Source organism: Chinchilla lanigera, unplaced genomic scaffold (genome assembly GCF_000276665.1).
Source record: "Chinchilla lanigera isolate Chin_1 unplaced genomic scaffold, ChiLan1.0 scaffold00132, whole genome shotgun sequence".
In the NCBI taxonomy this organism is placed as follows: domain Eukaryota; kingdom Metazoa; phylum Chordata; class Mammalia; order Rodentia; family Chinchillidae; genus Chinchilla; species Chinchilla lanigera.
Genome location: NW_004955533.1, coordinates 3,755,330 through 3,783,251, shown reverse-complemented (window position 1 = coordinate 3,783,251; position 27,922 = coordinate 3,755,330). Strand labels below are relative to the sequence as shown.

The 27,922-nt window shown below is 36.1% G+C and overlaps 1 protein-coding gene across 7 annotated transcripts in view; it reads right to left on the bottom strand.

Moving 5' to 3' along the window:
* Ube3a (ubiquitin protein ligase E3A) overlaps positions 1-27,922 on the bottom strand; it is a 95,206-nt gene that overhangs the window by 45,102 nt on the left and 22,182 nt on the right. For 3 of the 7 annotated variants that reach the window (XM_005410417.2, XM_013507685.1, XM_005410418.2), the window contains one exon: positions 23,359-23,403. In XM_005410417.2, coding sequence (XP_005410474.1) covers positions 23,359-23,360 — 2 coding nt within the window. In that variant the 5' untranslated portion in view covers positions 23,361-23,403. Of the gene's footprint in view, positions 1-10,903; positions 11,051-15,998; positions 16,032-23,358; positions 23,404-26,502; positions 26,623-27,922 lie in introns of those variants that run through there. The other 4 variants (XM_005410415.2, XM_005410414.2, XM_005410416.2 and 1 more) reach the window with 4 other exon arrangements.

Here is a 27,922-nt window from a genome sequence, read left to right as displayed (position 1 = left end):
CTCTGTGCAGTATGAAACCCTGGACAGCACCATAGGAGACTGAGACATCCTGCCTGAGCTGCAATGTCTACCCCTCCCACGTGGGCTCCAAGTTGAGAAAGATTTCTCCTTATAGGAAAATGTAATCAAGAGACAACAATGGCGTCCACCTGCAGATGTCTGCAGTCTTTATGAAGAGATTTCTGCGACTCTCACAGCCCTGAACAGTTTGAAGAGCCCACAATGTCCACTCCCCACTGCCCATCTTGCAACCAGACCCACTACTGGTATGTCCTGCTTGGGAGAAGTGGAGGTATGTGACACAGCAATCCATTCTTGAGACTTCATGGTCATTCCAGCAAACAGGAGCAGCACCACAACCTCAGCTGGAAGGCTATAAGACCCCACCATCCAAAGCTATGCATTGCTACATGTTCCAGGGACTTGGTGGGCTTGCACTGAGGAAAAGCTAACACACTGCGGTGTCTCCACATGCTCATGTCTGACCCAACAGTAACCCTGCCCCTAACTTCAGCTTGTCTCACAACAGACAGGGCAGCAATGTCTCCATGTGCCAAAGCCTAACAAGAGACCAAGCCAGGCAGTATCTCCACACATACCCAAACCACACCATGCCACTGCAATCACAGACATGCTCAGCCTAGCCACAATTGCTGATGAGGATTAGAGATGAAGAGACTGCAGAGGCAACAGTACTGAGAGTCAACACCGAAGCAAAAACAATACTTAGTACCTAACAACATCCTGGCACCTATCCATAGGGAAAAATCAAATCATGTAAGCAACAAGTTTATCCCAAGACAATAAAAGTAATACTATATACAACAAACCCACTAACATTCTCAATGGTGAAATGCTAAATGCTTTTCTTTCAAGATCAGCAACAAGACAAGGACACCCACTCTCATCACTTTTTTATTAGCGTATGTTTGCAATTCACGCAGATTACAATCATCTTGGGAGTGGTTATATGTACACATTACAGCTTGTTTTCTTTTTTAATCCCCTTCCTCTTCCTTCCTCCTCCCTCTTCCTCTGATTCCCCAATCACCTTTTGCATATCTGTTGATATTGTCTTAGCACAGGTTATGTTTTATGTTTACATTCATTAGGGTGATTAGGTTCCTATACAAGGCTTATCTTTACTCCTCTCATTTCCCCTTCCCTTCCCCTTTCCCCCTCTCCTGAGTCTTGGCCAGAGCAATCAACTAAAATAAATAGTTCCCAAATAAGAAAGGAAGCTAAACTGTCCTTATTTGTAGATAATATGATTTTATAATAGCAAAGCTGGAACACTACACATCAAAACTTATAAAGCATTCAGATACAAAATAAACGTACAAAAATCAGTACTATTTCTATACACTTAATGAACTATCTATCAAAAAAATTAAGGAAACAATTCCATTTCAAATAACTATAGAAAAGTAAAAACAGAATATTTAGGGATAAATATAAGGTAGAAAACAAAGATCTCTACACAGAAAACAAGAAAATAATCATGAAAGGAACTGGGGGAAAAAAGACACAAATAAATGGGAAGTTAACCCATGGACTGGAAGATCAATATTGTTAAAATATCCATGTTATTCTCAAACTGTCTACAGATTCTATAGACTATCAAAATATCACTACTACTTACAAATTACAAAAAAAGAGCATGCCAAAATTTATACATATTCACAAAAATTCCAAATACTCAAGGCAATCTCAAATAAAAAAAACAAAGCAGGAGGCAAAGTCTACAATGTAAAGGATAAAACACTGCTAAGAGAATTTGAAGTGAACATATAAAAACAGAGAGATATTCCAAGTTCATACATCAGAAAAGATCACTAAAATGTCCAAAGTACCCAGTGCAATCTATAACTTAATCCCTATCAAAATGTTGATGCTATTCACAGAAAAAGAAAATCTATCCTAAAATTTGTATGAAACCGCAATAACCCCTGTGTACCTAAAGCATAGCTGAGTAAAAAGCACAAAACAGGAAGAATCATTATACCTGGTCTCAAAGCATAAGACAAAGCCATAGTAGCACGGTATTACTACTGTAAAAAACAACACAACAATCTACAGAACAAAACAGAAAGAAATCTATGTATTTACAACCAAATCATTTTTCACAGAAGTGCCAAGAACACACAATGTAGAAAGCACAGCCTGTTCAACAAATGGTGCTGGGAAATCTGAAAGTCCACATGCAGAAGAGTGAAACTAGACCCTTTTCTTGCTCGTGGAAATGGGAAAATATAGCTTATCAAAATTTACAGGATACAGTAAACCAGTGCTTGAGAGAAATTTAAAGGACTGATGCATATATTAGAAAAGATCTGAAATCAATCATCTAAGCTACCACCTTAGGAAAAAAGATGAGATATTAAAGACAAAGCAAGCAGAATAATAAAACTAGAGTAAGAAATTCATGGAATTACAAACAAGTTATCAAGAGAAAAATCAAAGAAAACAAAAGCTGGTTCTCTGAAAAGCTTGATAAAAACAGTAAGCCCATAAGCCAGGCTAAAAAAAAAAAAAAGAGGGAGAGAAGGTGCACAAATTACTATTACTATAAATAACTCTAGGTCCACAAATCTGACATCTAGGTAAAATGCACCAATTCCTCAAAACTCAAATTCTTTGAAACACTTAAGATGAAATAGACAAGGTATAGGGGTGTAACTCAATGGCAGAACACTTGCTCAGTACTTCAAGGCCCTGAATTCACGTCCAGCCCTGCAAAAAATAAAGTAGAGAACCTTAACAGGCATGTATCTCCTAAAGAAGCTACAGTAGAAGCTAGAGTAGAAGCACCATGCTCAGATAAGTTCACTGGTAAATTCTACCAAACATTTAAGGAAAAAAATCATGCCAATTTTCTGCAGTCATCATCAGATTTAGGCAGAGAAGATGTTCCTATCTCATCTTGTGAGGCTAGCATTACGCTAATACTGAAATCTAGAAAGAATATTACCAGAAAACTGGGCTGGATGTGGTGGCGTATGCCTGTAATCCCAGCACTTGGGAGGCTGAGGCAGGAGGATTGGCACGAGTTCAATGCCAGCCTGGGCTACATAGTGAGTTCAAGGCTAGCTTGCACTACATAGGGAGATCCTGTCTCAATGCCCCAACCCAAAAAATTACCGGAAAACTATAGACCAACATCTCTCATGAATATAGATGCAAAAACCCTAACCAAATGCTAGCACATCAAATACACTAATGCACAAAAAGTACTAAGCAACCCTGAGTGAGATTTAATCCCAACTAGGATTAAATGACTAGTTCAGTATAAAAAATCTAAAATATAATCCATCATGTCAACAGGCTAAAGGGAAAAATAATAACACAGTCACAGCAATCAACAGAAAAGCACCTGACAAAATCAAATACCAATTCATAGAGGGAAAAAAAAAAAAAACAACTAGCAAGCTAGGAAAAGAGGGAATATTCTCAACTTAATGGAGATTACCTATAAAAAAGCTTACAGTTACTATCACACTTAGTGCAAAAGTAAAACTTTCTGATTAAGATGAAGAAAGGGCTGGGGATATAGCTCAGCGGCACAGTGCCTGCCTGGCAAGTGCAAGGTCATGAGTTCGATTCCCAGTGCCAAAAACAAAAAGATAAAGAACAAAGTAAGAGTAGCTCCTCTCAATACTCCATACTGCAATATTGCTGAAACACTCCAAACTGGAAGATTATGCAGTAAAACATAGAAAGGAAATAGAAACAAACTGCCCTATGGAGATCAAATGACAGAATATACAAAGAATAAAAACTCTGGGAGCTAGTAATCATAGAAAAGTTATAGGATAAAAAGTTCACACACACAAGTCAATGCTGCCTTCGCAGTAGTGAGTAAATAGAACTGGAAAGCAAAATACCTTTGTCTGAGTCACATTTGCTGTATCAGAGACATAATATCCAACACCCACCCCACTTCAAGGAAGAGGTTTATTTTGGCCCGCAGTTTCAGAATTGTGCACCCCTGACTGACAGATTCAAATGCAGAAACAAAATGGTGGAAGGACCTGCAGGGGAGGACAGCTGTTCAGGCCACAGAGTCCAAGAAGCAGAGAGAAGAGGGAGGAGCCAGGGGAAGACCCTTCCAAGTCACACCCGCAAGTGAGCAGCCTCTACCTGCCCCAGGTCCTAACGACACACTCAGCTACTGAACACATTAGTAAATAAATCCAGCAACAAGTATAGTGTCCTCATGATCCCCCAATCACCTAGATGCCCAGCCTGAACACCTCAGAATTTGGGGGTCATTCTCAATTTAAACCACAACATTTAAGTTAGTATTCTCCAGAAATGAAATGCCTGAGTGCAGATCTAACAAGACCTACATGAGGAAATTTTTTTTTTAATCTGATAAAACTAATTTTTTTTAATCTGATAAAACAAATTAAGGATATAAAGAAATGAACAGCTATTCCAAAATTCCACATGGGCAACTCAGCAGATGAAGAGCCAATACCACTGATACTACCCAATTTCAAGACTTACTACAAAGCCAGAGTAAGAGGAAATAAAATCCAAAAGGTACAACTGATATTATGAAAAGGAAAGAAACTGCTCAAAGGGAAGGAACAACTGGGGAGAAGGTAGCATTTGGCTATGAAACTATCTGCTACAGTTTCATAGGGATGAGGGAAAGGAGAAAAAGAAAGAAGGGATATATATGTATACGGACAGCTGGGATAATTGCACGGCTGATATCTGCTGGTTTACTGAAAGGAACACTTAATGTTTAAATTTTTGGTTTTTTGCCCAATTTTGCATGCTTGTATCTAGTAATCTGAACAACTAATTTAAAGACAACATATGCAATGTAACAACCATTGGTGAATTCCTACCATCTTGTTTAGTGAAGCTCTGCATTGTTTTTTAACGTTTTTTACTTTTTATTCTCTTTAATGGTTTGATCAATCTTGCATTCTTACATCTGGTAATCTGAGCAACTTCACTGAACAAAATATGTAATATAACAACCACTGTTAATTCCTATCATTTTGTTTTGAAACCCTGTATCATTTTTATTGTTTTTGTGCTGTCTTGCTTTTGTCTATGTTGTTGTTATCTTTTTATTCTCTTTAAAATAAAAAAAAAAAACTATGGTGCTGTGAAATGATAAATACATCAGTGGAACAGAAGAGAACACTAAGACAATTTAAATTTATCTACATAAACGGAGTCAAATGGTATTTGACAAATCTGTAAAGGCAGAGAAAAAAGAAGTCTTCAACAAATGGTGTTGAAACTGGACACTCAAATGCAACAAAATAAGCCTAGAATCAGACTTTATGTTCGTCACAAAAATAAACTCAAAATCAATCAGAATTTAATGCAAAATTCCAAACTGTAAAAATCTATGACACAGGAGAAAATTTGGATCTTGAATATGGTGATGATCTTTTAGATATGGTGATCTTTTAGTACTATCGATGAAAATTGAAAACTTCTATTCCTCAAAAGGTACAATGACACTCTCAAATACTGAAAAGACTAGAAACAGATGGAAAGAAGTATTTGGAAGACACATATGACAGAGGAATATAATCTAAAATATATAAAGAATTTTCTTAAACCCCACAATTAAAAAAAAAAATCACCTGATTTGACAACAGATAGAAGACTTTAACAAATACAAGCATATGAAAGATACTCCACTCACATGTCAGCAGTGAAATGCAAATTAAAACACTGAGATACCACCACATACCTATCAGAATGGCCAAAAATCGTAAACTGATAATGCTAAATGCTGGTGAGGATGTGTAAAGCAGCATGAACTGTCATTCACTGCTGCTGAAAATGCACACTGGTACAGCTACTTTTGAAGACATTCTGGCTGTTTCTTTACAAAGCTAAACAATTCAGTAAGACCAGGAATTACACTCCTTGGTATTTACACAAAAAACCGAGTAATTATGTACACACAAAAATGAGCACATGGATATTTATAGCAGTTTTATTCCCAACTGTCAAAATGTGGCTATAAGCAAGATGTCCTTCAATAAATGAATGTACAACACCTAGAAAAAGCCCTAATGTAAACTACAGACTTTGGATAAATTCTGTATGTCAATGTAGGTTTATCAGTTCTACCGTATGTATCAGAGGGCAAATGCTAATAATTGGGAGTTTAAGCACAGGGGAGAAGGTATTATTTGGCTATGAAACCCTGTGCTATTTTATAGCAAAAGATGCTAAAATAATATTAAATCTAAAAGGCAGAATTTGCATATGACTCAGTAATCTTCCTGGATATATATATCCTCCCAAAAAAGAAACAGGATCTCAAAGAGATGTCTGTACACTTATGTTTATTGCAGCATTTTTCATAGTAGACAAGTACAAGAAGTGGAAGTGACCTACATGTCTAGCAATAATTGGTTAGATAATGAAAATGTGATACATAAATACAATGAAATGCAATTCAACCCTAAAAAAAAGAAATCTTATAATATTCTATAACATATATCAACTTTGAGGACATTGTGCTATGGGAAGTAAGCCAGTCATAAAAAGACAAATACTTCATGCTTCCATTTGCATGAAGTACCTCAAATTTTAGAAAAAGCACAATGCAATTTGTGAACGGATGGAAGGAAGGAGAAAAAAGGAGGTAGTTGTTCCAAGGATACTGTTTTACAAGATGAAAAGTTCTAGAGATCTGTTGCATACAACAATGTGCTGACAGTTAACACTGCAGTACTGCATATTAAAAATCATACATGGAATTCTGGTGTTAGTACAATTATTTAAAAGGCATTTATACTTTATCCCTTGCATATATAAATTTAGAAAGTCTGTCTTCTGCTAATTACTAAATGTCTACTGTACTCCAGAGGAAGAACATATGAAATACTGTTACTCTTCAGTCCCTTGTGTCTACACAATACATGTCAGGAAATGATTACCGTCAGAGGACTAACAGTAAATGGCAGCAGTGGGTAAGAAAAAGTTAAACAAGAGACAAGTTTAAGAAAATAAGAAACCACCCAAAGATTATAATCTCAGGCATGTTTTTCACTACAGTTTCAAGGGTAAAACACCAACTTGACATATTAGCTGTGGAAAGCAGCGTGAAGCACTAGTGAACGTTATCACAAATAAAATGGCTGGGACACGGAAGTGCTCAGGAGTAAGGAGTTTACCATATAAACACAGACAGCAATCTGAAGAAGACTTAATAAACAGAATGAGTTTAGGTACCAGTTTTCACTGACAAGTGATTATGAGCTCACTCAACAATAAAATAGGAAAAAAGGGGGCTATCAGAAGGCATAAACTTCAAAGAGGAAAAAAAGCTAAACACAAAAAAGCAGAAACAGTCTAAAGCAGCAGATAACAAGAACACAATGCATGGGAAAAGAAAGGGTGCAGTGTTTCCTGAACTCGTAACCCAGCTTCTGTATCTGGGAATGCAAAGGCCACTCTGGACAAGTCACTGCCTACAGTACTTATTTTACCTGACCTTATGGAGAAATGGAGACTTTTTAGAAATTGCTGATTTTTACCTTTTACAACAGTAGTTCTTGGTTTCTTCCTTCTCTCTGGCTGTTTCAGAAATTTCCCAGCCAAACCTAGAAATATCTGTGTTCCCCAGGGAGCAGGTATTTTTTCTTTCAAATTTCTGTTTGGGAGGTTATCACTGTCCTTCAAGGTTTGATGACCAAATGACTGTCACTGTGTATTCCAGTATAGATCAAACTCTGCTGCAGACTTCAGAATCTAGTACCTTACTTCAAGTTCTCAGGATTTGTAAGGGGATTCCTCCAGGGACTTAAGTTTAAACGAAAAAGCCAAATGATTTTGGTATCGTAAGAATGCCTCCAGGGTATGTCAACAGAAAGAAAGGCAATTCAGTAGAGAGGAAATATGAAAGATAACTAGGAGCTGAAGACACAAAGCACAGAAAGATTATTTCAGGAGAAAAATGTGTGAGTGAAGAAACAGGAGCCTGAGAACAAGGCACTAAAGAACAATTCTAAGCAGTTAAACAGCCTGAAACTTATGGAAGTGTTTATGAAACGTGCAACATGAAAATGGCATGGAGCAGCCAACCCCACAAAACTTCACAAGATATGATGAATTCTGATTTTAGCCAGCAATGAAACATAAAAGTTAACATTTCTCCTCATAAAAATGCACAGAATCATTGTATGAGAAATGTCCCAAGATTCATAAACCACTATATACAAAACAACTTATTAGTCACTAACAAGTTTTAAGCACATAAATGATTCACAGAATTTCTCTTTACAGTATTTTACTGTCTAAACTGGGACTAAAATAGGCAAAATTGGAAGCATGCAATTCACTTGGGGATGGCTACTGCAGAATTTCAGGCAAAGAATGTAGTTCTAACAATGAATAGAAGGAAACTGGCACAGAAATATTTTAAAGAAGTGTATAGGAGGTATATGAGTAGGAAAAGCTAAAGACAATTTTCTGGTATGAGATATTCGTAAGAAGAACAAACATTTCCGGAGTGATTTATTCTTTTAATCCTCATAATTACCCTAGGAGAGACATAGTACTTAGGAACAAATGAAGGACCTTGTGAATCAAAAAGTTCTGCTTTCAATTAATTTGCAAGAACAACATCCCTCTAATTTTCATTGACCTCTTCTGCTTAAACTACTTCCTCTAATATTCCCTGAAATCATTTTTTGGGGGAAAATATGATATAAATGAATAAAATTCAAAATTCATTCTAATTCCAAAAACTTTTCCTTAGAAAACCTTAACAGGGTAAGTAGGTTTTACTCATTCTTCCTTTTGAGAAGACCCAGACAAAGGCAGCTCACTCATTCCATCCTTCCCACCATTAGAAGCAGGTTTCCTCATATTTGAAAGAGAAGGTACAGGTTGACACGATACTGGTAGGAAAGTGGGCAGGACTGGGACTCACGTCACTTCCGTGACGAAAGCCCTTGGTTCCTCATGTCTGTCAGAAAACCAAGCACATTAACACTGTGCCAAGGTCTCTCTCAATTTGGTCACGTTTTTTTTACTCATGGCTACATTTTTCACACCTCCTACCATCATCTAACTCTCCACTCCATCAATACTGAACTTTCTGCAATTCAATGGACTTGATCTGACTTCTTGTCTGACTCTAAGAAAAGTTGTTATTCTTGCCTAGAACATGATCCTTAATCATCCCCAATCATCCTGGAGGTTTTGGCTTAGATATCATCTCCAAGATAATTAGGTATCCTTCCTCTATGCTCCCACAGTAACCTGTACCTCCTCCTTTACTCCATTATTTACCTTATTACAACTATCTAGTTATTAAACAGCGCATGACCTAATAACTTGATTCTGTATCCTCTAAACCTAAAAAATTGCACAGCCTCAATAAAGATTGTTCAATTACTACTCAAACACAATCTAGACAGATAACAGTGTTAGTTAACCGTACCTTTTGTTAGTTATTTCACCTTAAAGGGAAACAGATTTCAAAATATCCCTCAGTTTCTTGGGTATACTAGAAGTATACGAATAGATTCACAAAGACTCAATCTGAAGATGACAGTGACAGCACCCACAGCAGAAAATCTAGAAAACAGAGGAACCACTTAAGTGATTAAAGATACTTCTTTTACTTCTGAAAGAGGTATTTGGAGATGTTAGTTGGTCCATAAATGCTTATTTATATGAAAATACACTCAAGTACAACCCAAGCTCCATCACTATAGTCTACTAAAATGAAAAGGCTTAGGACTGGGGATATAGGCACAAGCACCTGCCTGGCAAGCACAAGGTCCTGAGTTCAATTCCCGGTACCAAAAAAAAGAAGAACTAAGATGAAAAGACTTACTAGCTCTCTTACCAAATCTGAGAAACGCATGTGCAGCATGCAACACAGTGACTTGCCAAGGGGCAAGTATTTGAGATGTTGTCATTATTCATGTCCTATGTAGTGTAATGTATGTGATGTTTACACATTAGCTGATGCTAAAAAATGTCCCCCTACATTTCTGCAACATAGTTAAAAAGGGAGAGACATTTTGTACAAAGTTCATATCTTCATTCTTTCATGTAATATCTACTGACTACCTGCTATTGTATGTCTCACTAGGCTTACATTCCAGTGGTAAAGCAGCAAAATGACAAAGAAATCAATATGAAAGATGTCAAATAACATTAAATTGTATGATGAAAAATACAGAAAGGTAAGAGAAGATAAAATATGACTATTTTCTGATGAAGTTGATCAGAGAAAGCCTATCTGAAAAGGCGTTATTTAAGAGCTCTGAAATAAGTGAACAAGGAAATCATGTGGGTACCATCGACAAGGGACAAAAGCAATAGGTATAAGCCTTAAGAACACCAAACCAGTGTAAACAGAGATGAACAAGAGACATATAACGGGTATCTGAAGTAAAAGACAGCCAATTCATATACAGCCACATAGATTTCTAGGTATTACCTTAAGAGAGATAGGAAGGCTTTGAAGGTTTTGAGCACAGGTAACATAATTTAGCTTAAACTCTAAAAAGACTGTTCTGGCTATTATACCAGAAGAATACCATGACAAAGACTATTAAGAAATAATTCCATTCTTTTGGCAAAAGATGATGGCCTTAATCTGTGCAACAGAGGCAGAAATGGTAAACTGGTTGAATTATGGATATTTTGAAAGTGGAGTGAACCAGATTTTTCAAGCTACTACTCATTGAGATGGCAAGATTGTAAGAGAAGTGGTTCTGAGAGGATGAAAATCAAGATCTCTATTTCGGATTACTTAACTTGCTTGTTTTGGACTTGTCAGCTCTGAGAAGTAGTCATCCAACTGTTGGATACATAAACCCACAGTTCAGAGGGTCTGTCAGTGTTGGAGATGGAAATATGAGAGTTGTAAGGATACAGATAATAAAGTTCTTACCTGGACAGAAAGGATAAAGATGGCCTTAGGACTGGTCTGGGGCATTCCAACATTTAGAGTAAACTGAGGATTTATTTAAACAATCTTGCTTTAATGAGCCATATATCACTTGATACATTTACCCTTGCTCCATTTATAGTAATATACCTGAAAATATAGCCTTAATGTTAGAGATAGGAGTAGGGAGCAATCACTAAACATGAGAAATCTGAAGTTACTGAGAAACTGCTGTGAAATCATAAGAAAATTAAGGAGTCTAAATACATACAAAAATACTACCAGGCAGTATTTATAAACTTAAATAAAATACAGGCAAAACAAACATATGATCAAATAAAATGATCATATATTACATTATTCTATTGTTTGTTCTATTTCTAAGCTAAACTACAAAGAGTATCCACCTGTAAAAAAATTTTTGCTATGCTTTTCAGCATCTGAGGAAATGGAAACAGTAAGAATCCCTTAAACACAGGCACAGACTCTATATAAATTACTATTTTAAACACACTCCGAGTGGTATCGATATTATATTTAAAGGGCACTCACAGTAGGTCAAATGCAAATATGTATTAAAGCACCAAAAGAAATCAAGCTTTAATAAACATGGAATGCTGTCATTAACAAAACCTCCTTAATTTTTATTTAAAACCAAGACTATTTCATAATCTATTTAGTAAATTAAGCCTTACAGTATTATGTTAGAACAATCCTGGATCCACTCACCTTACTAAAGAGCTGCCTGACTATGGGGTCTACAGATACAGGAACGTAAGAAATGGTGGCAGATATGAAGGTTTAGAGCTGCATTCCCAAAGCACTTATGGCTACGACCTTTGCTCTGTTGAGACATCACAGAAAATCTAACTTGCTGTTACCCTACTTTAACAAAGTTCTGTTAAACAGTAAGAGTTTGCTTAATGCAACCTAGACTTAACACTAGAAATTCATATGCAATCTTGTGACAAATATCCTATCATGCCTCACAATATCACCATCCTTAGCTTTTACTACCCATTCAAGTTTCCTCTGTTCTTTGCCACTCTTTAACCATATCTTATCCTCTCCTAACACTCCACCAAGTTCTCTAGAAGCCCAGTTAACATAGGTTGTCCCTTGTTAAATAAAAGTTCTTCAATCTCTTTGATTTTACTAAATCCTGGCTCTTTCCCAAAGACACTGCTTTATCCTGCAACCCTTTTACGTAAGATGTCAAGAATTCTAAAACCTGTAAGTTTACCATCATTTTTCTAAATTCCCTGCATTAAAAACAGTGACCACTGCCCCAAACAAAACAGTAAGCAAGTACCTTAATGCCTCGTGGCTTTCTTTGGTGTTCTGATAAATTACACCCAAAGGCTAAAGGCTCTATTTTACCTCCTCCTGCCCCATGACATCATCAGTAAGACTTTAAAAATGTCTACGTGCATGATCTATTTTAATACTCTAGTCTTTCAAAATAATCTGCCTTTAATTTAAAAGATCTTTACCTTCACTTTATTCAACTAACCACTCCTTTGTCTATCTTAGGCATACTAAACACTCAACCTCTCATTGTTATCATCTCAACTATCCTGCTAACTCTTACTCACACCACTCTTTTTGACATATCAAGAGACGTTTTTCAAACTTATTTTTTAATTGACAAGAATTGTATAACATGTTTTAAAATACGCATATTGTGAAATGGCTAGATTAAGCTACTTAATATAAGAAATATTTCACATACATAGCATTTTAATGGTGAGAATACTTACAATTTCCTTTCTTAGCAATTTCTAAAACATACATTGTTATTAACTGCAGCCACCATGCCATAAAATAGATACCTACTAACTTTTAACTGAAAATTTAAATTCTTGGATCACCATCTCTGTAGACCCTCATAACCAATACTCTTCTGCCTACTTCTAGAATATCAACATTTTACATTCAACATATAAGTGGTATCATGAAGTATTTATTTTCCTGTGTCTGGCTTGACTTCACATATTAACCTGTCCATCCATCTTGTTAGAAATAAGAGGATTTAATCCTTTTATGGCTAAATAGTATTCCATTGTGCATATATATATTTTCCTTATGTACACATCCACTGAATACTTAGTTTAACTGTATTTTGTTGTGACTAACACTGCAACGGAAAGGAGCACGTAGATATCCTTTAACTATACAGTCGACATGGTGACTAAATCATGGCAGTTGTATTTTAATGTTTTCCAACAGTAAGGTTGCTGTCATAGTAGTTCTATTTTTAATATTTCGAGGAACTCCAATATTATCCCCCCTACTAATTTACATTCTCACAAACTATGTGCAAAAAGTTCTTTCTCTACATTCTCAGCAACATGGATGTTAATTCTCAGCAACACGGATGTTAAAACAACATGGATATTTTATTCTATTAAACATCTCAGCAACCTGAGATCATATCTCACTCCTAAATGACTACAGAGATGTCAGTATTTTTAAAAATTTACCAATTAATCATCTGAATGACTTTCAAGAAACATCCATTCAGATATTTTGCCTATTTCTTAACTGGGTTACTTTCCTACCACTGAGCTGTTTCAATCCCTTATATATTTTAGACATTAGCCTCCTCTCAGGTACGTGGCTTGCAAATGCTTTCCTTCATTCCCTTGGGTGCCTTCACTCTGTTGAATGACAGCCTTGGTTTGTGCAGCTTTGTAGTTTGATGCAGTCACATTTGCCCATTTTTGCTTCTGCTATGTGTTCGGGTACAGGGCCCAAAACAAAACAAAACAAACAAAAAAACCACCTCACTGCCAAGAGCAATATTAAGTTTTTCCTTTGTGTCTTCTAGTTCTTTTACAGTTTCAGATGTCATATCTATATTTTGAAACTATTTCGAGTTGAGTTCCGTACAGGGTGCGAGTGAAGGGTCAAATCTCGATCTTCTCCATGTGGGTGCCCAATTTTCCTGAGACCAGCTACTGAACAGATTGCCCTTTCCCCTCTCATGCTCTCAGCACCTTTGGCAAAAGTGTATAGGAAGTATGTGGATTTATTTTTAGCTTCTTTATTATGCTGCATCTATGTGTGTTCTTATGCTATACTTGTCTGATTATTATAGCTTTGGTAGTGTATTTTCAATCAAGTAGTATAATACCTCTGTTTTTTTTTAAATTCAAGACTGCTGTGGCTAGTCAATGGCGCCTGTGATTTCATGTAAATTTGAGAATTATTTCTTGTCTGTGAAAAAATAACACTGGAAATCTCCTCCTCCCAAACTGGGATTGAATCCAGGACCTTCACACTGAGCCACACCACATTCCCAGTTCTTTGAGACATAGTCTCACTAAAAACTATGGTGCCCAGGCTAGGGTCAAACTTGGCAATTCTCTTGCTTCAGCCACCCAGAAATTGCACTGATACAATCTTTGCAAAATCCCAACTTTTAGTTTTGTGGATTCATTGACTCTTTTTCTATTTTCCATTTCACTTATTTCTGCTTTGATATTTTTCCATCCATCAACTAAGTTCAGAATTAATTTTTCTAGTACCTTTGGTGGGTGCAACATTAAATTATTTGAGATCTTTCTTCCTTTTGGATGCAGGCATTTATTACTATGAAGTTTCCATTCTAGAAATGTTTGTCCTAAACCCTATGACTTTGGTGTTTCCATTTTTATCTCAAGATAACATTTTAATTTCCTTTTTAATTTTTTTTTTTTTGATCCACCAGTTGTTCAGAAGCACACTGTTTAATTTCTATATATGTGGACTTTCTGATATTTGGGTTACTATGAATATCTCATGTCATATCATTGTAACCAGAAAAGATACCTGTTATGATTTCAATCTACTTAAATTTGTTAAGGCTTGTTTTTGTGGCCTAACGCATGACCTATCCAACAGAATGGTCCATATTCTCTTGAAAATAATGTGTTCTGACACTGTTGGATGGAATATTCTACAAACAGGGGACACTCAAGTTACAACCAGCCTGACAAATGAACAACTTGGATTATGACTGGAATTTTAGTTTCAACTTACAACCAAAGTCTTGAGTTTATTACCCAAATGCCAGCTGCCTGTGCTTCCAGATGGTATAGATTTACCTCTTAAAAGAGTTTTGGAAGGAACATTACAATATCCTTTCCTCTATGGTATTAATGGAGAAATTCTGGACCAATGTCTCTCTAAGGACACTGATATCTGCCTGTATAGGAGAGACTCTGAAGGCCATGTAGCGGAGCCTAAGCCTTCAATTAACAACTTGAGTTACAACCAGCCCTCAGGAATGAACTGAATTCATAAAAATTCCACTGTATGTCCCTTACATCCACTTCATTAAAGTGTTGTGTAGCCCTTGAAGCATAAGACTAATTTTGTCATCAAGGCACATAAATGTGGGTCTGACCCATGTTTATTTTTTAGAATACTTCTACTGGTGAATTATTAATTTTAATTTTATGAGTTTTATTCTATTAAACAATGAGTACTTAATAGGAAAGAAATCACAAAAATAAAGTATTTGAATTTTTAATATTTATTGTTTACAAAAAAGCATCAGAATTTTCAACACTGACTGGTTCTTAGTGTAAAGTCTAAAAAAAGAACATCAGAAATAAATTCCCACATGAACTACAATGAAAGTAGCAACAGTACACCACAAACAAAATAAATCTTTACTTCAATTATCACACGTAAGGTGGTCTGCACACATGACAACTGCAGATTCCATACACGTGCATCATTTACTGTGACAGCACATGTGTTTTGCTCTCCTGGCCTTTCTATAGGACATACTTGACATCTCAGTGGTCCTGCTATTTTTTTCAGGAGGATGTCATTATATAATATAGTGTGTAGTTAACAGAAACATAAAGTATCAATAATATAAATTCTTAATATGTATTCTATACTTTGAATAGACATTAACATTTTCACATCAAACATGTACTTCCTTACAAAACCTAAAAGATAACATCAGAAATAAATTACTATATGAGCTACAATAAAAATACCAATAGAATTCCACCACAAGAATAAGCTTTGATTCAACTGTCACACCCAAGGCAGTATTCACACATGACAACTGCATGTTCCATGCACATGTCTCACTTACACTGGAAGCACGTGTAAGCTTTCCTTTCCTATGTGGCAGTCTTGTCACTTCTCTTCTCTTCCTGTTTTGTCAGGAGCTTCCTACTATATTGTATAACATGCACTTAGCAGGTAATTAAGATGTCATTAAAATACAGTATCAAACGTAGTAAGTGCTTAAAACAGACATCAACATTTTTACATCAGTTGTTCACTTTCTTACAAAACCTAAAAGATAACATCAAAAACAAAACCTATGTGAACTACAGAGTAAACAAACAAAAGTCAACCACAGAAATAAGCTTGCTTCAACTATCACACCTGAGGCAGTCTTCACACATGACAACTGCATGTACTGCTTACATTGATGGTACATATGTTTTGTTTTCTTGTACTTTCTTGTAGGGCACATTTGACATCTTTTTGGTTTTAGTAGGTCTTTGTGATGCTGTGCCTGCCTATTCACCTGTCAGCTCACCAGTATGCACAATTTTTTTCACAGTTCCCTGAGCAGAAACATTTTGTTTTTCCTCGGTTATAAATGATCTCTTATGCACTTCAGTCCCAATCCTCCAAGAAAATTTCTCCATGATATTTTGCACTTGTTATTTTCTTTGTCAACTATCGAACTATGCCACACATATTTAGAATTGAGTAAAACACAACCACTGGCCAATACTTTCTGTTTCAAATGACATCATATTTACAGCATAATGCATCAACAACATCTACTCCACATTTCGTTTTGTTGTTGAAAGCTTCCATCTCAGGATTCTGTTTGGTTGAGGTTCCCCTATCATTATTTCCATCACAGTGAAATGCTGACATCAGCAGTACCAGTTTGCTTTTCTTTGCCACGTAGGAGGCTAATGTTATATCATTCTGAAATTCAAAGATTAAACTACACAATTCTCTTTTTTGAAACTGCAACATTTCATTTGGAATTCCTGCTTTGTTCTTGTTTACAGTTTCTGTGCTGGCGAATGTAACATCAATTGGAAAATGGTAAACCAACTGTCAAATGTTGCATTCCGACTAGTTTGAGAGATGGAAGCCACAAGTCTGTTTGCAACATCATTCAGTAATTATTATACAAGTAAGGACCTGAGGGTTGAGTTCCAGGATAAATGTCTAAATTGAAAGCATAATAAGTCTTTGCATCTAGAAGGGTATCAATTTTTATGGCATATTTTGACCCACTGCTTTTCCGTAAGTCTTTTACATTCCTGTGATCACCTGATAAGTACAGCATACCTATGAATTCTTTCAGTTCATCTAGTAAGGTGTCATAATAAATAAATTTTTTTAATATAACTATTGGTACATGTCTTACTTGCATTTCAGCCTTTGAGTATTTCACAGCATTTTGTAGTATTTCATCTGTTAGAACTTCCAACACTGAATGGCAGTTGTGAGCATTCTGTCCAATATGTGTGCTACATTTTCAGATATAGTTCTAACATCGGATCATTCCATTTTGTTGTGTGGCCATTTTGCAACATTTCAACTCGTCCAATGTGTGCTCATACTGCTGTTTTCTTCGTCATTTGAATAAGAGAGGTCTGCATTCCTTGTGTCTGAATCATTTGATTCTTGTTCCATTTCACTGTCACAGGAACTTTGGCTCACATAGTAAGCACCAAAGTCTTCGTCATCCTCATCATCATCATCCACCTATACACACTCTTCTATTATGAAAGCTTGTATGTTATCATAATGGATTATCTTCATCACTCATGCACAAGTAATCTGATTATTCACTTTTGACCTCCTCCAAAACTTGGAAATACGGTTTTTCACAAGCCATTGTACTGAATGGGCAACTTCTACAAGAAAATTTTTTACAAATCCTGGAGTGGTATGGGTCTAGTGTACCCTCTGTGATGCTCAGGTAAACATATGTAAAAACTATTCCATGGAGCACAAGGGTGCGTCCAAATCCCATGCTCCCATTTTTACACACATGCACACTCCTTACCGTTCATCATCATGTTTACCCACTATTAAGTGGGTAAACATATAGTTTCCTGTATCCCTCAGTAAAACATACTGAGATGCACAGCTGGCTAACCATAACACTCAAGTATAAATTTATAGTAGAAAAAGGATGGGTCAGTTGCACCCAGGCTTATGCCTTGAGGATTAAGTCTGTTGTTTCCATACTGATTTTCTTTCTGAATAATTTGTACATTGCTAAGAGTACGTTATTGAAGGCTCCAACTATTGCTGTGGTATAGTCTATCCCTTAACATTTATTAATTTTTGCTTTATATATTAGGTACTTTTTAGGTACTCTTAAAGTTAAGTGTATATATGTTTACAACTGTTATATTTTCTTGATAAACTGACTCCTTTGTTAGGATATAATGGCCCTTTTATTGTTTCACACTTTTTATTTTACATTTGTTGTTATCTAAATACAGCTATTCTTCCTTTCTTGGTTTCTCATTCCAAAATTATCTTTCTACTTTGAATTTGTGTGTTCTTAAAGGTGAAGTAAGTCTCACATAGGCCGTATCTATGGTAGTTGGTTCTTATTTTATTAGCTATGTTTTGTGCAGAATTTAATCTACTTACATACAAGTCAATTACTGGAAGACAACGAGCTATTATTGCCATTTGTGGCTGTTTTGTAAATCGTTTATACTTTTCTTCTTGTGACAGCTTCCTTTATGGCTACACTTTTTTCTACTGCTTTCCTTTTAATTCTGATTGGTGTGTGTGTGTGTGTGTGTGTGTGTGTGTGTTACTGAGATTGTACTCAGGGATGCCCACTGAGCTATATCGCCGGGCCCTTTTAAACACTGTCCTGAGACAGGATAGCATGATGCTGTTAAACTGTACTGAGTTAGTAGTTTGTGTATTTACATTTACAGCAGTTTTACACTATGTTCTCATGTTACTGATAGTGTCCTTTTCTTTATGCTTTACGAATTACCCTTCTCTTATAAGACAGGTCTAATAATAATAAATTCCTTCCTCTTCCATTTCTCTCTAAAGTTTTTACCTGTCCATCACTTCTGAAGGAAAGCTTCGCCAGGTAAATTATTCTTGCTTGATAATTTTTGTTGTCCCCACCCCCTCCAGCAGGTTAAATGTACTATTCCAATCTTCCTTGGTCTGTGAGATTTCTACTAAGTCACATGCTCCTAGTTTTACTGCAACTCCTTTTTATATGAAATACTTTTCTCCTGTTGCTTTCAGAATCCTCTTTGGCTTTGCTTTTACCAAGTGTATTTATGTCTTTATGAGGTCTTATCTGAACTGAACCTTATTACAGACCTTTCATTTTTCTGTATGAGTTCTCAATATTATTTGTTTAAACTGTCTCTTTGGTGAAGTCATAAAAATTTTTTCTTTGAAAGATGTTCCATAAAATCCTGTGTTTCTCATTCCTTTTCAATCTTTTTCCTTTAATATCATCTGATTATATATTTTCAAGTAATTTATCTTCACGTTCATATTGCTTTTGTACTTGATCAACATGGCTGCTGATGTTCTTGCTTGCATTTTTCATTTCATTCATTGTATTTTTCAGCTCCTGAGTTTAAATTTTTTAAAAATCTGATTTCAATCTTCTGTTTAAATTTCTCATTGTAGTTGTATACTGTTTTCTTGATTTCATGGGATGACTTTTCTATAGTTTTTTAAAAATTTATTCAGCTTCCTTCAAACCATTACTTTGAATTCCTTGTCAGGCAGCACATAAATGTTCATTTCTTTAGAAGCGGTTCCTTATTTTGTTCCTTTTGTGGCATTGGGTTTCTGATTGTTCTTGATCCTTGTAGACACTTACATTAGCGTCTGTACATTTGAAAAAATAGGAACTTACTCCAGTCTGCAGACAGCTCTGTCCGGGAAAAGCATTTACCAGCCAACTTGTCCTGAGATTTTGAGCATGCCATCTGGTGTGGTGCATGGGCAGGACTGCCGCTTGAGTTCTTGAGCAGGAAAGGCTGGTTCCTAGGTCAGCACATAAGACGGCCTAGAGCCTCTGTCCACAAGGCTAAACATGAAGCCTGGATCCATCGTGCTAGACCTACTGAATGGGCTAATGGGGGTAGACCTGGAGCCTTTATTCACAGTGGGCTGGGTCTGATGGCCAAACTGACAAGACCTAACCCAAATCTTGGGTAGGCCTACGGCCTGAGTATACGGAAGGTAGTTAGTCAGGTGCTGGGGTAGACCTGCAACCAAGATACAGTGGGACAAGCCTTAAAGCCTGAGAGCACAGAGGCTAGCCTGGAGCCTAGGTCTGCAAGGGAGGTCTCAGAGCCTTACTGCCAGACTGATATGAGTATCTAATGGGATGGGTCTGCACTCTGGGTCCACTAGCACCTGGAGTTACAGAGAATGGCCTAAAGTTTGGGTGCAGCTTGGTTCTTATGTAAATGAACAGCTTGGTTCCACAGGAGCCAGCCTGAGGCTGGGTGTGGGGGTGTTGCCTGCAGGTCAGAGTTCACAAAGATTAGGTCCTAAAGCCACAGAGGTTGACCTAACATTGAAGTCCACAAAATGATCCTGGAGCCTGGATCCAATGGGGAGAGCCAAGCACTGGAGCCTACTAAGAGACGCCTGAACCCTGGGCCTGCTATAGTATGGAACCATGGGGACCAAGCCAGACAGTGAAGCTGCAGGGAATGGCCTGGCTCTAGGCAGGCTTGAAGCTCAGGGTTATGGTATGTCGTCTGGCAGTGAAGTGGCCACAGAGACTCATTTTGTGGGTAGTAGACAGGAGTCTGTAGCTAAGGGTCCTGCTGGGTTTTCCATGGGCAGGTCTAGCACTGGGGTTCACAACAAAGTCCAGTGCTTAATACCTTTCTCCCAAGGAGAGTGTTTCTTCATACCGTGTGGCTTAAGGCTGAGGGAGAGGTGGCACTGGTAAAGTACAGCCGTCTTTCCTACCCTCTTCAAAACATACTCTCTCATTTCTATGCCATGTGTAGGTGCTGTAATCTCTCACCTGGTATCAACAGCTCTTGTGAAGGTATTTTTGTTAATGGATAGTTGTATCAATTGATGCTTCTGCAGTAGGGCAAGTGCTGCGAAATCATGTTCTACCATCTGGACCTCCTGATAAGGCTTTCTGTTAATAACCCAGCATACTGGGGCTAGCACCACCATCTTTCCAACCACAGCCAGCATCAACAATATATAAACTGAATTACTCCAAAGTAAATATCCTATACACAGGCCACTGTGCAAAGTTCTGGCCCAACTACCCCGCTGATACTCAAGCTGGAATACTGTAATCTCTGGCTACTACAGAAAAATCTTTAAATTCCAACTGTGATAAACTTTCTAACTTGAGGTAGCCATTGAGTGCATGAGACTTGCAACATTCTTTGGTCCACTTCTTCACCCACAACCCTGAACAACTCGGTAAATTTTCAGTATTCTCAATTCCCCAAACTGAACCCTCTATTAACCATAGTGTTCCAAGAAAGTTTTTACAAAGAATTTCATAAAGTTACACTGTCACCCAATTAGAATCAAGTACCTACCACCTCCTATCCATTCAGGTAACTACTATCAAAAAATTTTTAAAAACCCTAAGTAAATAGTTGCAAAGATGTAAAAAAAAACTGAAACCCTTGTACACTGTTGAAATGTAAAAAGGCATAGAAACTGTGGCAAACAGTCTGACAGTTTCTCAAAAATAGTTTTAACATTTGATTCAGTAATTCTACTTTTGAGTATACATCCTAAAGAATGTAAGGTCTTAAAGCGTATACCTACAATTATTAAAACTTAAAGACAACCCAAGCATTCATTAACAGATAAATGAGTAAGCAAACAACAGTCTATAATGCAGGAAGTTATTAATGACCCTAAAAAAGGGAAGCACATTGTGATATGTGCTACCACATGTATGATCCCTGAGGAATGAAGCCAATCATCAAAAAAACAAGAAGTATGTAACTGCCGGTATATGAGGTACCTAAAGCAGCCGAAAAAATCACAATCTGAAAGTAGAATGTTGCTTGCCAGGGGCAAGAGAAATGGACAGTTATCTTTTAATGAGTATAAAGTTTTAGTACTATTAAATGAAGAGTTCTCATGATGACTACACAAGAGTATCATTCATCACTAAAATGTACACTTATAATGGTAATACTATACTTTTACCACTGTATGTTTATTTTAAAAATATGTAAAATATTTATTTTACAATTTTAAAAAATTAATATAAAAGTTACATGGTCCAAAAAAAAAAAAGTTATATGGTCACCTATTTTAAAAATGCATTTTATACTTCTTTGTTGGAGATTCACAATGTACATGAGCATTTAAAAGAATTGCCTCTATTTTCAAAGAAAATCTTGACTTTGTCAGCCTCACCCATAAACACATTTAACATCATGTATCTACTTTCACCCCTTGTTAACATCAGAAGGGGTCTTTCCACTTAGGTAAGCTCAAATTCTACACCAATATTTTTCAATCAAACCACTATTATTCTACAAAAAAATCTTTCTTTGAAATTACCACCTCTAATACTTTAAACTTCTTAAGTCTTTACAACCAATTACTAAGACTGTTAAGGCTGAAGCCCTGGTCACCTACTATCGCATGTTTCTCATCAAATCTGTTCCTCTACAGCAAGAATAAAAATAGTACTCCCTACTATTAAAGAAATTCGATGTGATTCCCAAATCACTCTGAGATAGAAGCCAAAACCCTTCACACAGCATGCAAGGCCCTACTTAGCCTTTTCCACCTATCAAGGCTTATCTTCATTTTCACAACTTTTGGTCAATCTGATCCAAAAATCCTGAACTGCCTACTGCTTGCTACACCCAGTACACTGCTTCATAATGTGGTCATGCTTAAAGCTGCCTAACTCCCAAGAACACTTCAAATTTAACCCAGTCCAATTAGTCACACCCATTTTCCTACCATCTGGATTAGGTTCCCATTACATATCGAGTCCTCTGGTACTTGTTTGTGCTCCCACTGTTCTCCAAGTACCACTCTATTTTCACTCTGAGTACATGGTAAGCTTCTCCTGAGTGAAAACTAACTTGTTTTGTATCTACAACATACGACCTGATGTCTTACACATGGCAGGCACAGACACTGCTAAACTCAATTCTTTCTCCAGTCTTCCTATTTCCCCACAACTGCTAAGAAAGCAAAAACACAGAAAGATTTCAGGAATATGCCAATTATCTATCTAGCTGTTGCCATCTAATGACCTCTTGCCCAAGTTGTAGAGACATTTAATAGGGGCAACCTAGGTATGTTCCTCTCTGGATATACATTTAAATCATTACTTCTTCTACCTGGAAATTATTTTCAAATAATACATTTAAAGCATATATAATATGCTTTTCAGGGCAACTGAAAAGATACCACAGCCTCAAGCAAGTCATACTTACATTCGGCTAGCTTCAATGTCGTCCGACTGGGGTTCTCCTGGTGATCTGGAAAATGTAATTGAGGAAAAGTTAGAAAAATATTCTATATTCCAAAAAGGGACAGATATGTAATTTAAGGAAGACATATTTAAAAACTAGATCTAAGCACTAATTAAAAGATTAAAAATAATTACAGATTTCAACATGAGAAAAACTGGTCAGTTCAGGTTGCCGTACGACACATATTTTAAGGGCTGGACTAATAAACTCAATGCTTTCTTTTAAAAAAAGGCAATTACAAACACTGTATCATACATCAACAGAAAAACCAATATAATCCAAAATTATTCACATAGTCAAATATGTACAATAAAGATGATCATGAAATTCTCTATAGCCAAATATTTACTGTGCACATCAAACGAAGTGGTACTCATAGTCTCAAACTTTAGATAAAGGGGTCAGCAAACTAGCATGTGCAGACAAACTGCAGCTCAGGATGTTCACCTGTTTCTGTCATTCATTTCAGCATTGCTTACGGCTGTTTTCACAGGAAAAAGAAGGGCTGAAAACCTGTGCCCACAAAACCTTAAAGATTTATTATGTGATCTTCAAGAAAAAGTTTGCCAACCTGTGCTCTAGTTAGTTCAAACTAAAATCTAAGCCTTGACAAATTCTTAACATTTATATCAGATGTCCCATTCTGACCACAATTACACTGGTTCAACAATGAAATGAAGTTTCCCTAAAAAACACACTGGCAAGTTAGACTGTCAAAAGTTATCATCTGGGATATTAATATTCTGCTCCAGGAAACTGTCAATTAACTTTAGTTTTAAACAGTTGCCAGCTATTTTCTGAATACACTATAGCTGTCCTATGCAGAAATACTCAAAATTCTCAAGAATTCTTCATTTCCATTTTAAAGGATATTAATCAATTTTTCCTATCTCTATCATATTGTTAAAAATAAATGTTACCATCTTCATTCTTATAAGCAGCATCAGTTTATGTAATTTTGAAACGAAAATCAATATAATACCTACTTCAAACACTTTTAATTTTCCAAAATGAGTTTTAAAAAGTTGAAGTCAAAAGTAAATTTTCAAAGTGGCATACAAGAATTTGATTTGTGAACTTATTGCCTTTAGACTTCTAACAATTTTTAAAGAATCTTAAAATCAGAGTCACTAGTATGGTGGAAATGTGTTTTCTAATTTCTTAGCTTAAAAAAAAAATCTCTTTATAAGACTTTCAAAAATATACTCACTACAATTCATTCAGATCCCAAAATAAGAATGAAGAAAAAGATTAAAAAAATTTTAAAAGAGCCCAACAGCTTAAATATTTTAGATCTTTGTAATGTATTTTCAATTTTGCACAAAATTATGTAAGAACTAAAAATAGGGGCATGCTTGAGGTGGCAGTGAAACTAATGCTAAAAATTTTCTTTACCTCCTCCCCCAGGGAGCAAGCCAATCACCCCTGGGACACCCCTCGCCTCCGCCAGCCTTGCAGTAAGCACCTCCAGAATGCTTCCAAACTTGTATCGCCTAGACAGAAGGGCTATAAACTGCTGAAAACCCCATGGGCCAGCTGACTCACTTTTGAAAGTGCTGCCCTCCAACATCAGATGTCATACTGAAGGAAGCAGAACTGGCTTGCCAAACACAAAATAAACCTGCTGGCACTGGGAAAAGAGGCAGACTAGAAGCTTTAAGACAGGCAGCAAAAGTTTCAAAATTAACAGAGAAAGAGAGGAAAATGTGAGGACATGATGACAGGAAAAAAATATTAGTGGAAAAAGGGAAGACAAGAGGAAGAAGAAAAACAAATCCAAATCTCAGAAGTACATTATCAAAGTGCAGTGAAGCTTTGAGATCCCGAAATGGGACAAGATTCAACCAATCATCAAATGCTATCTGCATCTGTTTCCCCAATTTCTGCTACCAAAGCAAGTGGGTATGTGAATATTAGTATCAAAATGTCACCAAAGGTTTGTAAATATGTATTACTACTTAACGCTTACACATATTAAAGTGAGATATTAAATACCTTACAACTATTACCTAGTTGTAAATAATTTACAACTAAATTATTTAGTTGTAAGTCAAACTAAATAATTTAAAGCAGCTGTCTATAAGAACGAAAGAATAAGAAAGGACTGAAAGACATTACCCCAAAATAAATCTGTCCTGGGTCTTTTAAACAGAGCAGATTTCTTTTTATTCAAATTGTAAACTTTCTTAGTCAAGAGAAAAGTAAATATACATGTAACTACCAGAAATATGTTTCTTATAGTAACAGTGCATGTCTGAACAAATTTCTAGACATTTTGTAAGAGTTTATTTCTATAATATTGTAAAAAAGTTAGCAAAAATATCCTAATGTTAAGCCTCAAACTCTCCAAATTATGATACAGACATACATCTAATAATAGTTCTTATGCTTTATTTTGGCTTAGGAGCTAATTTAGTCGCTACTGTCAGTATGCAGGAAATAAGAATCTACTACATGCTACTGATTTTACCAATTCAGAACATATACCCAAAGGGAAATATCTCATTTTTTTAAAAACTGCTGACTTATCTTAAATTTTGCCAGAATAATAAATTGCAAAAGGGTGTTTTAGAACAGAAATACAACAAAGTAACATATAAAAATAAATATTACTTTCATCTCAATGTTAGGTCTTGATTTGAAATGACAGAAAATAAATGATTCCAAAAGCCCACTAATCTGAATACTGCAACATGAGCTAGCAAATTCAAATGGTGGCTCACTTCCAATAACACTGGTGCAGCTTTCTCTACTATGTAAGCCATTCCTTTTAACTCCACTGTAACTCTCTAGGAGAGAAAAATATACTAGTTGTATTAATGTTGCAAATAGAGAAGTATTTAAACTTCCACCACATAAAGGCACACTGTAAAATGCATATTGAGAAATGGTCCATATCTTCTCTAAAATTCTTATAATCTCAGGAATGGGGGAGCAGAGACAAATATTTTAGGGAGGAAATTAAGTGGAAAAATAAGTCAACTCTTAGGTCCTCTATTCTTAACAGTATTCCTGCCAACTATACATTTTCTTCATTTTTTATAGCATGTATTTCACTTTACAATGACAGCCTTTTAAAGGCTGTAAAACAATATTCAAAATTACCTTTTACTAGCTGTGGCCATTCGGTGACATCAGGGTGATCACAGCTTTGAGTCACTGATTAAAAACAGGTTGTCACACGAGTCTAGCTGCTAACTTGATCTGATCGTAGGCTTAATAACTCTAATAAATTAAACAAATCTTCAGTTAGAACACTTTAGTATATAAACCCAATCATTGTTCAATAAATTATCTTCAAAATTTCAAATTAGGTGGCAATGACAAATTTCTCAAAAGAGTAATTATGGTAAGAAAGCTTTTACAGACTATTTTTCAGCATGTTATTTTCTTAAAATGATCCCTTCACTTGAGAAAATGTGGTACAGGTTAAATATACCTAACCCAAAAGTATAAGACACTTAAAAATCCACAACTTTTATAGCCATGTCAGCAACTCAAAAGTTTTGGATTTTGGGACACTTCAGATTGGATTTTTTGGATGAGGTACGTTCAACCAGTGAGATCTACGCAAATATTGCAAAATTTGTAAAAATGACATCTGAAACATGTATGATCCCAGGCATTTTGGCTAAAGGACTTAACCTATAATAGTCCCTTGCAGGTTTAATGTATGATTTTACAAAGCATTTTGGTCAATACTATCTAGAGTCTCAAGATAAACATGTCCCTCTGTAATCAAGGCAGCTATTTTAAGACAGTAATAATAATAAGCCTCAGAGTGATTAATCAACTTGCCCAAGATTTCAGAATTAGTGTTGAAATTACAACTAAAACCAAGATCTACTTTCTACTTAGGAGAGGATTTTTGTTGTTTTGCTTTAGTTCTGCTATGGCTTTCTGATTTATATATACATAAATAACCAAGGATTCAGAGTGTGGATTGAGACCTGATCATTATGCCAACAGTTTAAATGGGACTAATTTAATCACAGTATTCTAAAATTAATGGAAAAAAAATCAGTCATCAGGTAGCCAAATTCTTAATGAAACAGTTTTACACACACACACACACACACACACACACACACACACACTCTGGTCCTACTTATTCTATATTTATGTAGAGTCACCTAACAGCTAAAAGCCCTTGAGCATTGCACAAAAATAATGTGTTCTACTCTTAGTCATAAACCCATCACACTGTTTTATTAAAAAATGTAGCAAAATATGAACGCATGCTCCCTCAACCAAGTATTTTTTTTTCTTCCATACATGGTCTTAACCCAACTTTCCTGAGAGTTGCAGATCAGATTATTAGACCCCCACCTTAACCATATGTAAGCCTGGCAAAGATATACATCTGCAATATCCTAGATCATTTCATATAACTAATTTTTCCACTCATGACCAGGCCAAAACTGAGGCATGAATTAAGGAAAGATGAGAAAATTAGGAGGGAGGAAGACCCTTCAAAATTACTACCTTCAAACTAATAGACAAGCAGAGGAAGTGATTTAACAGC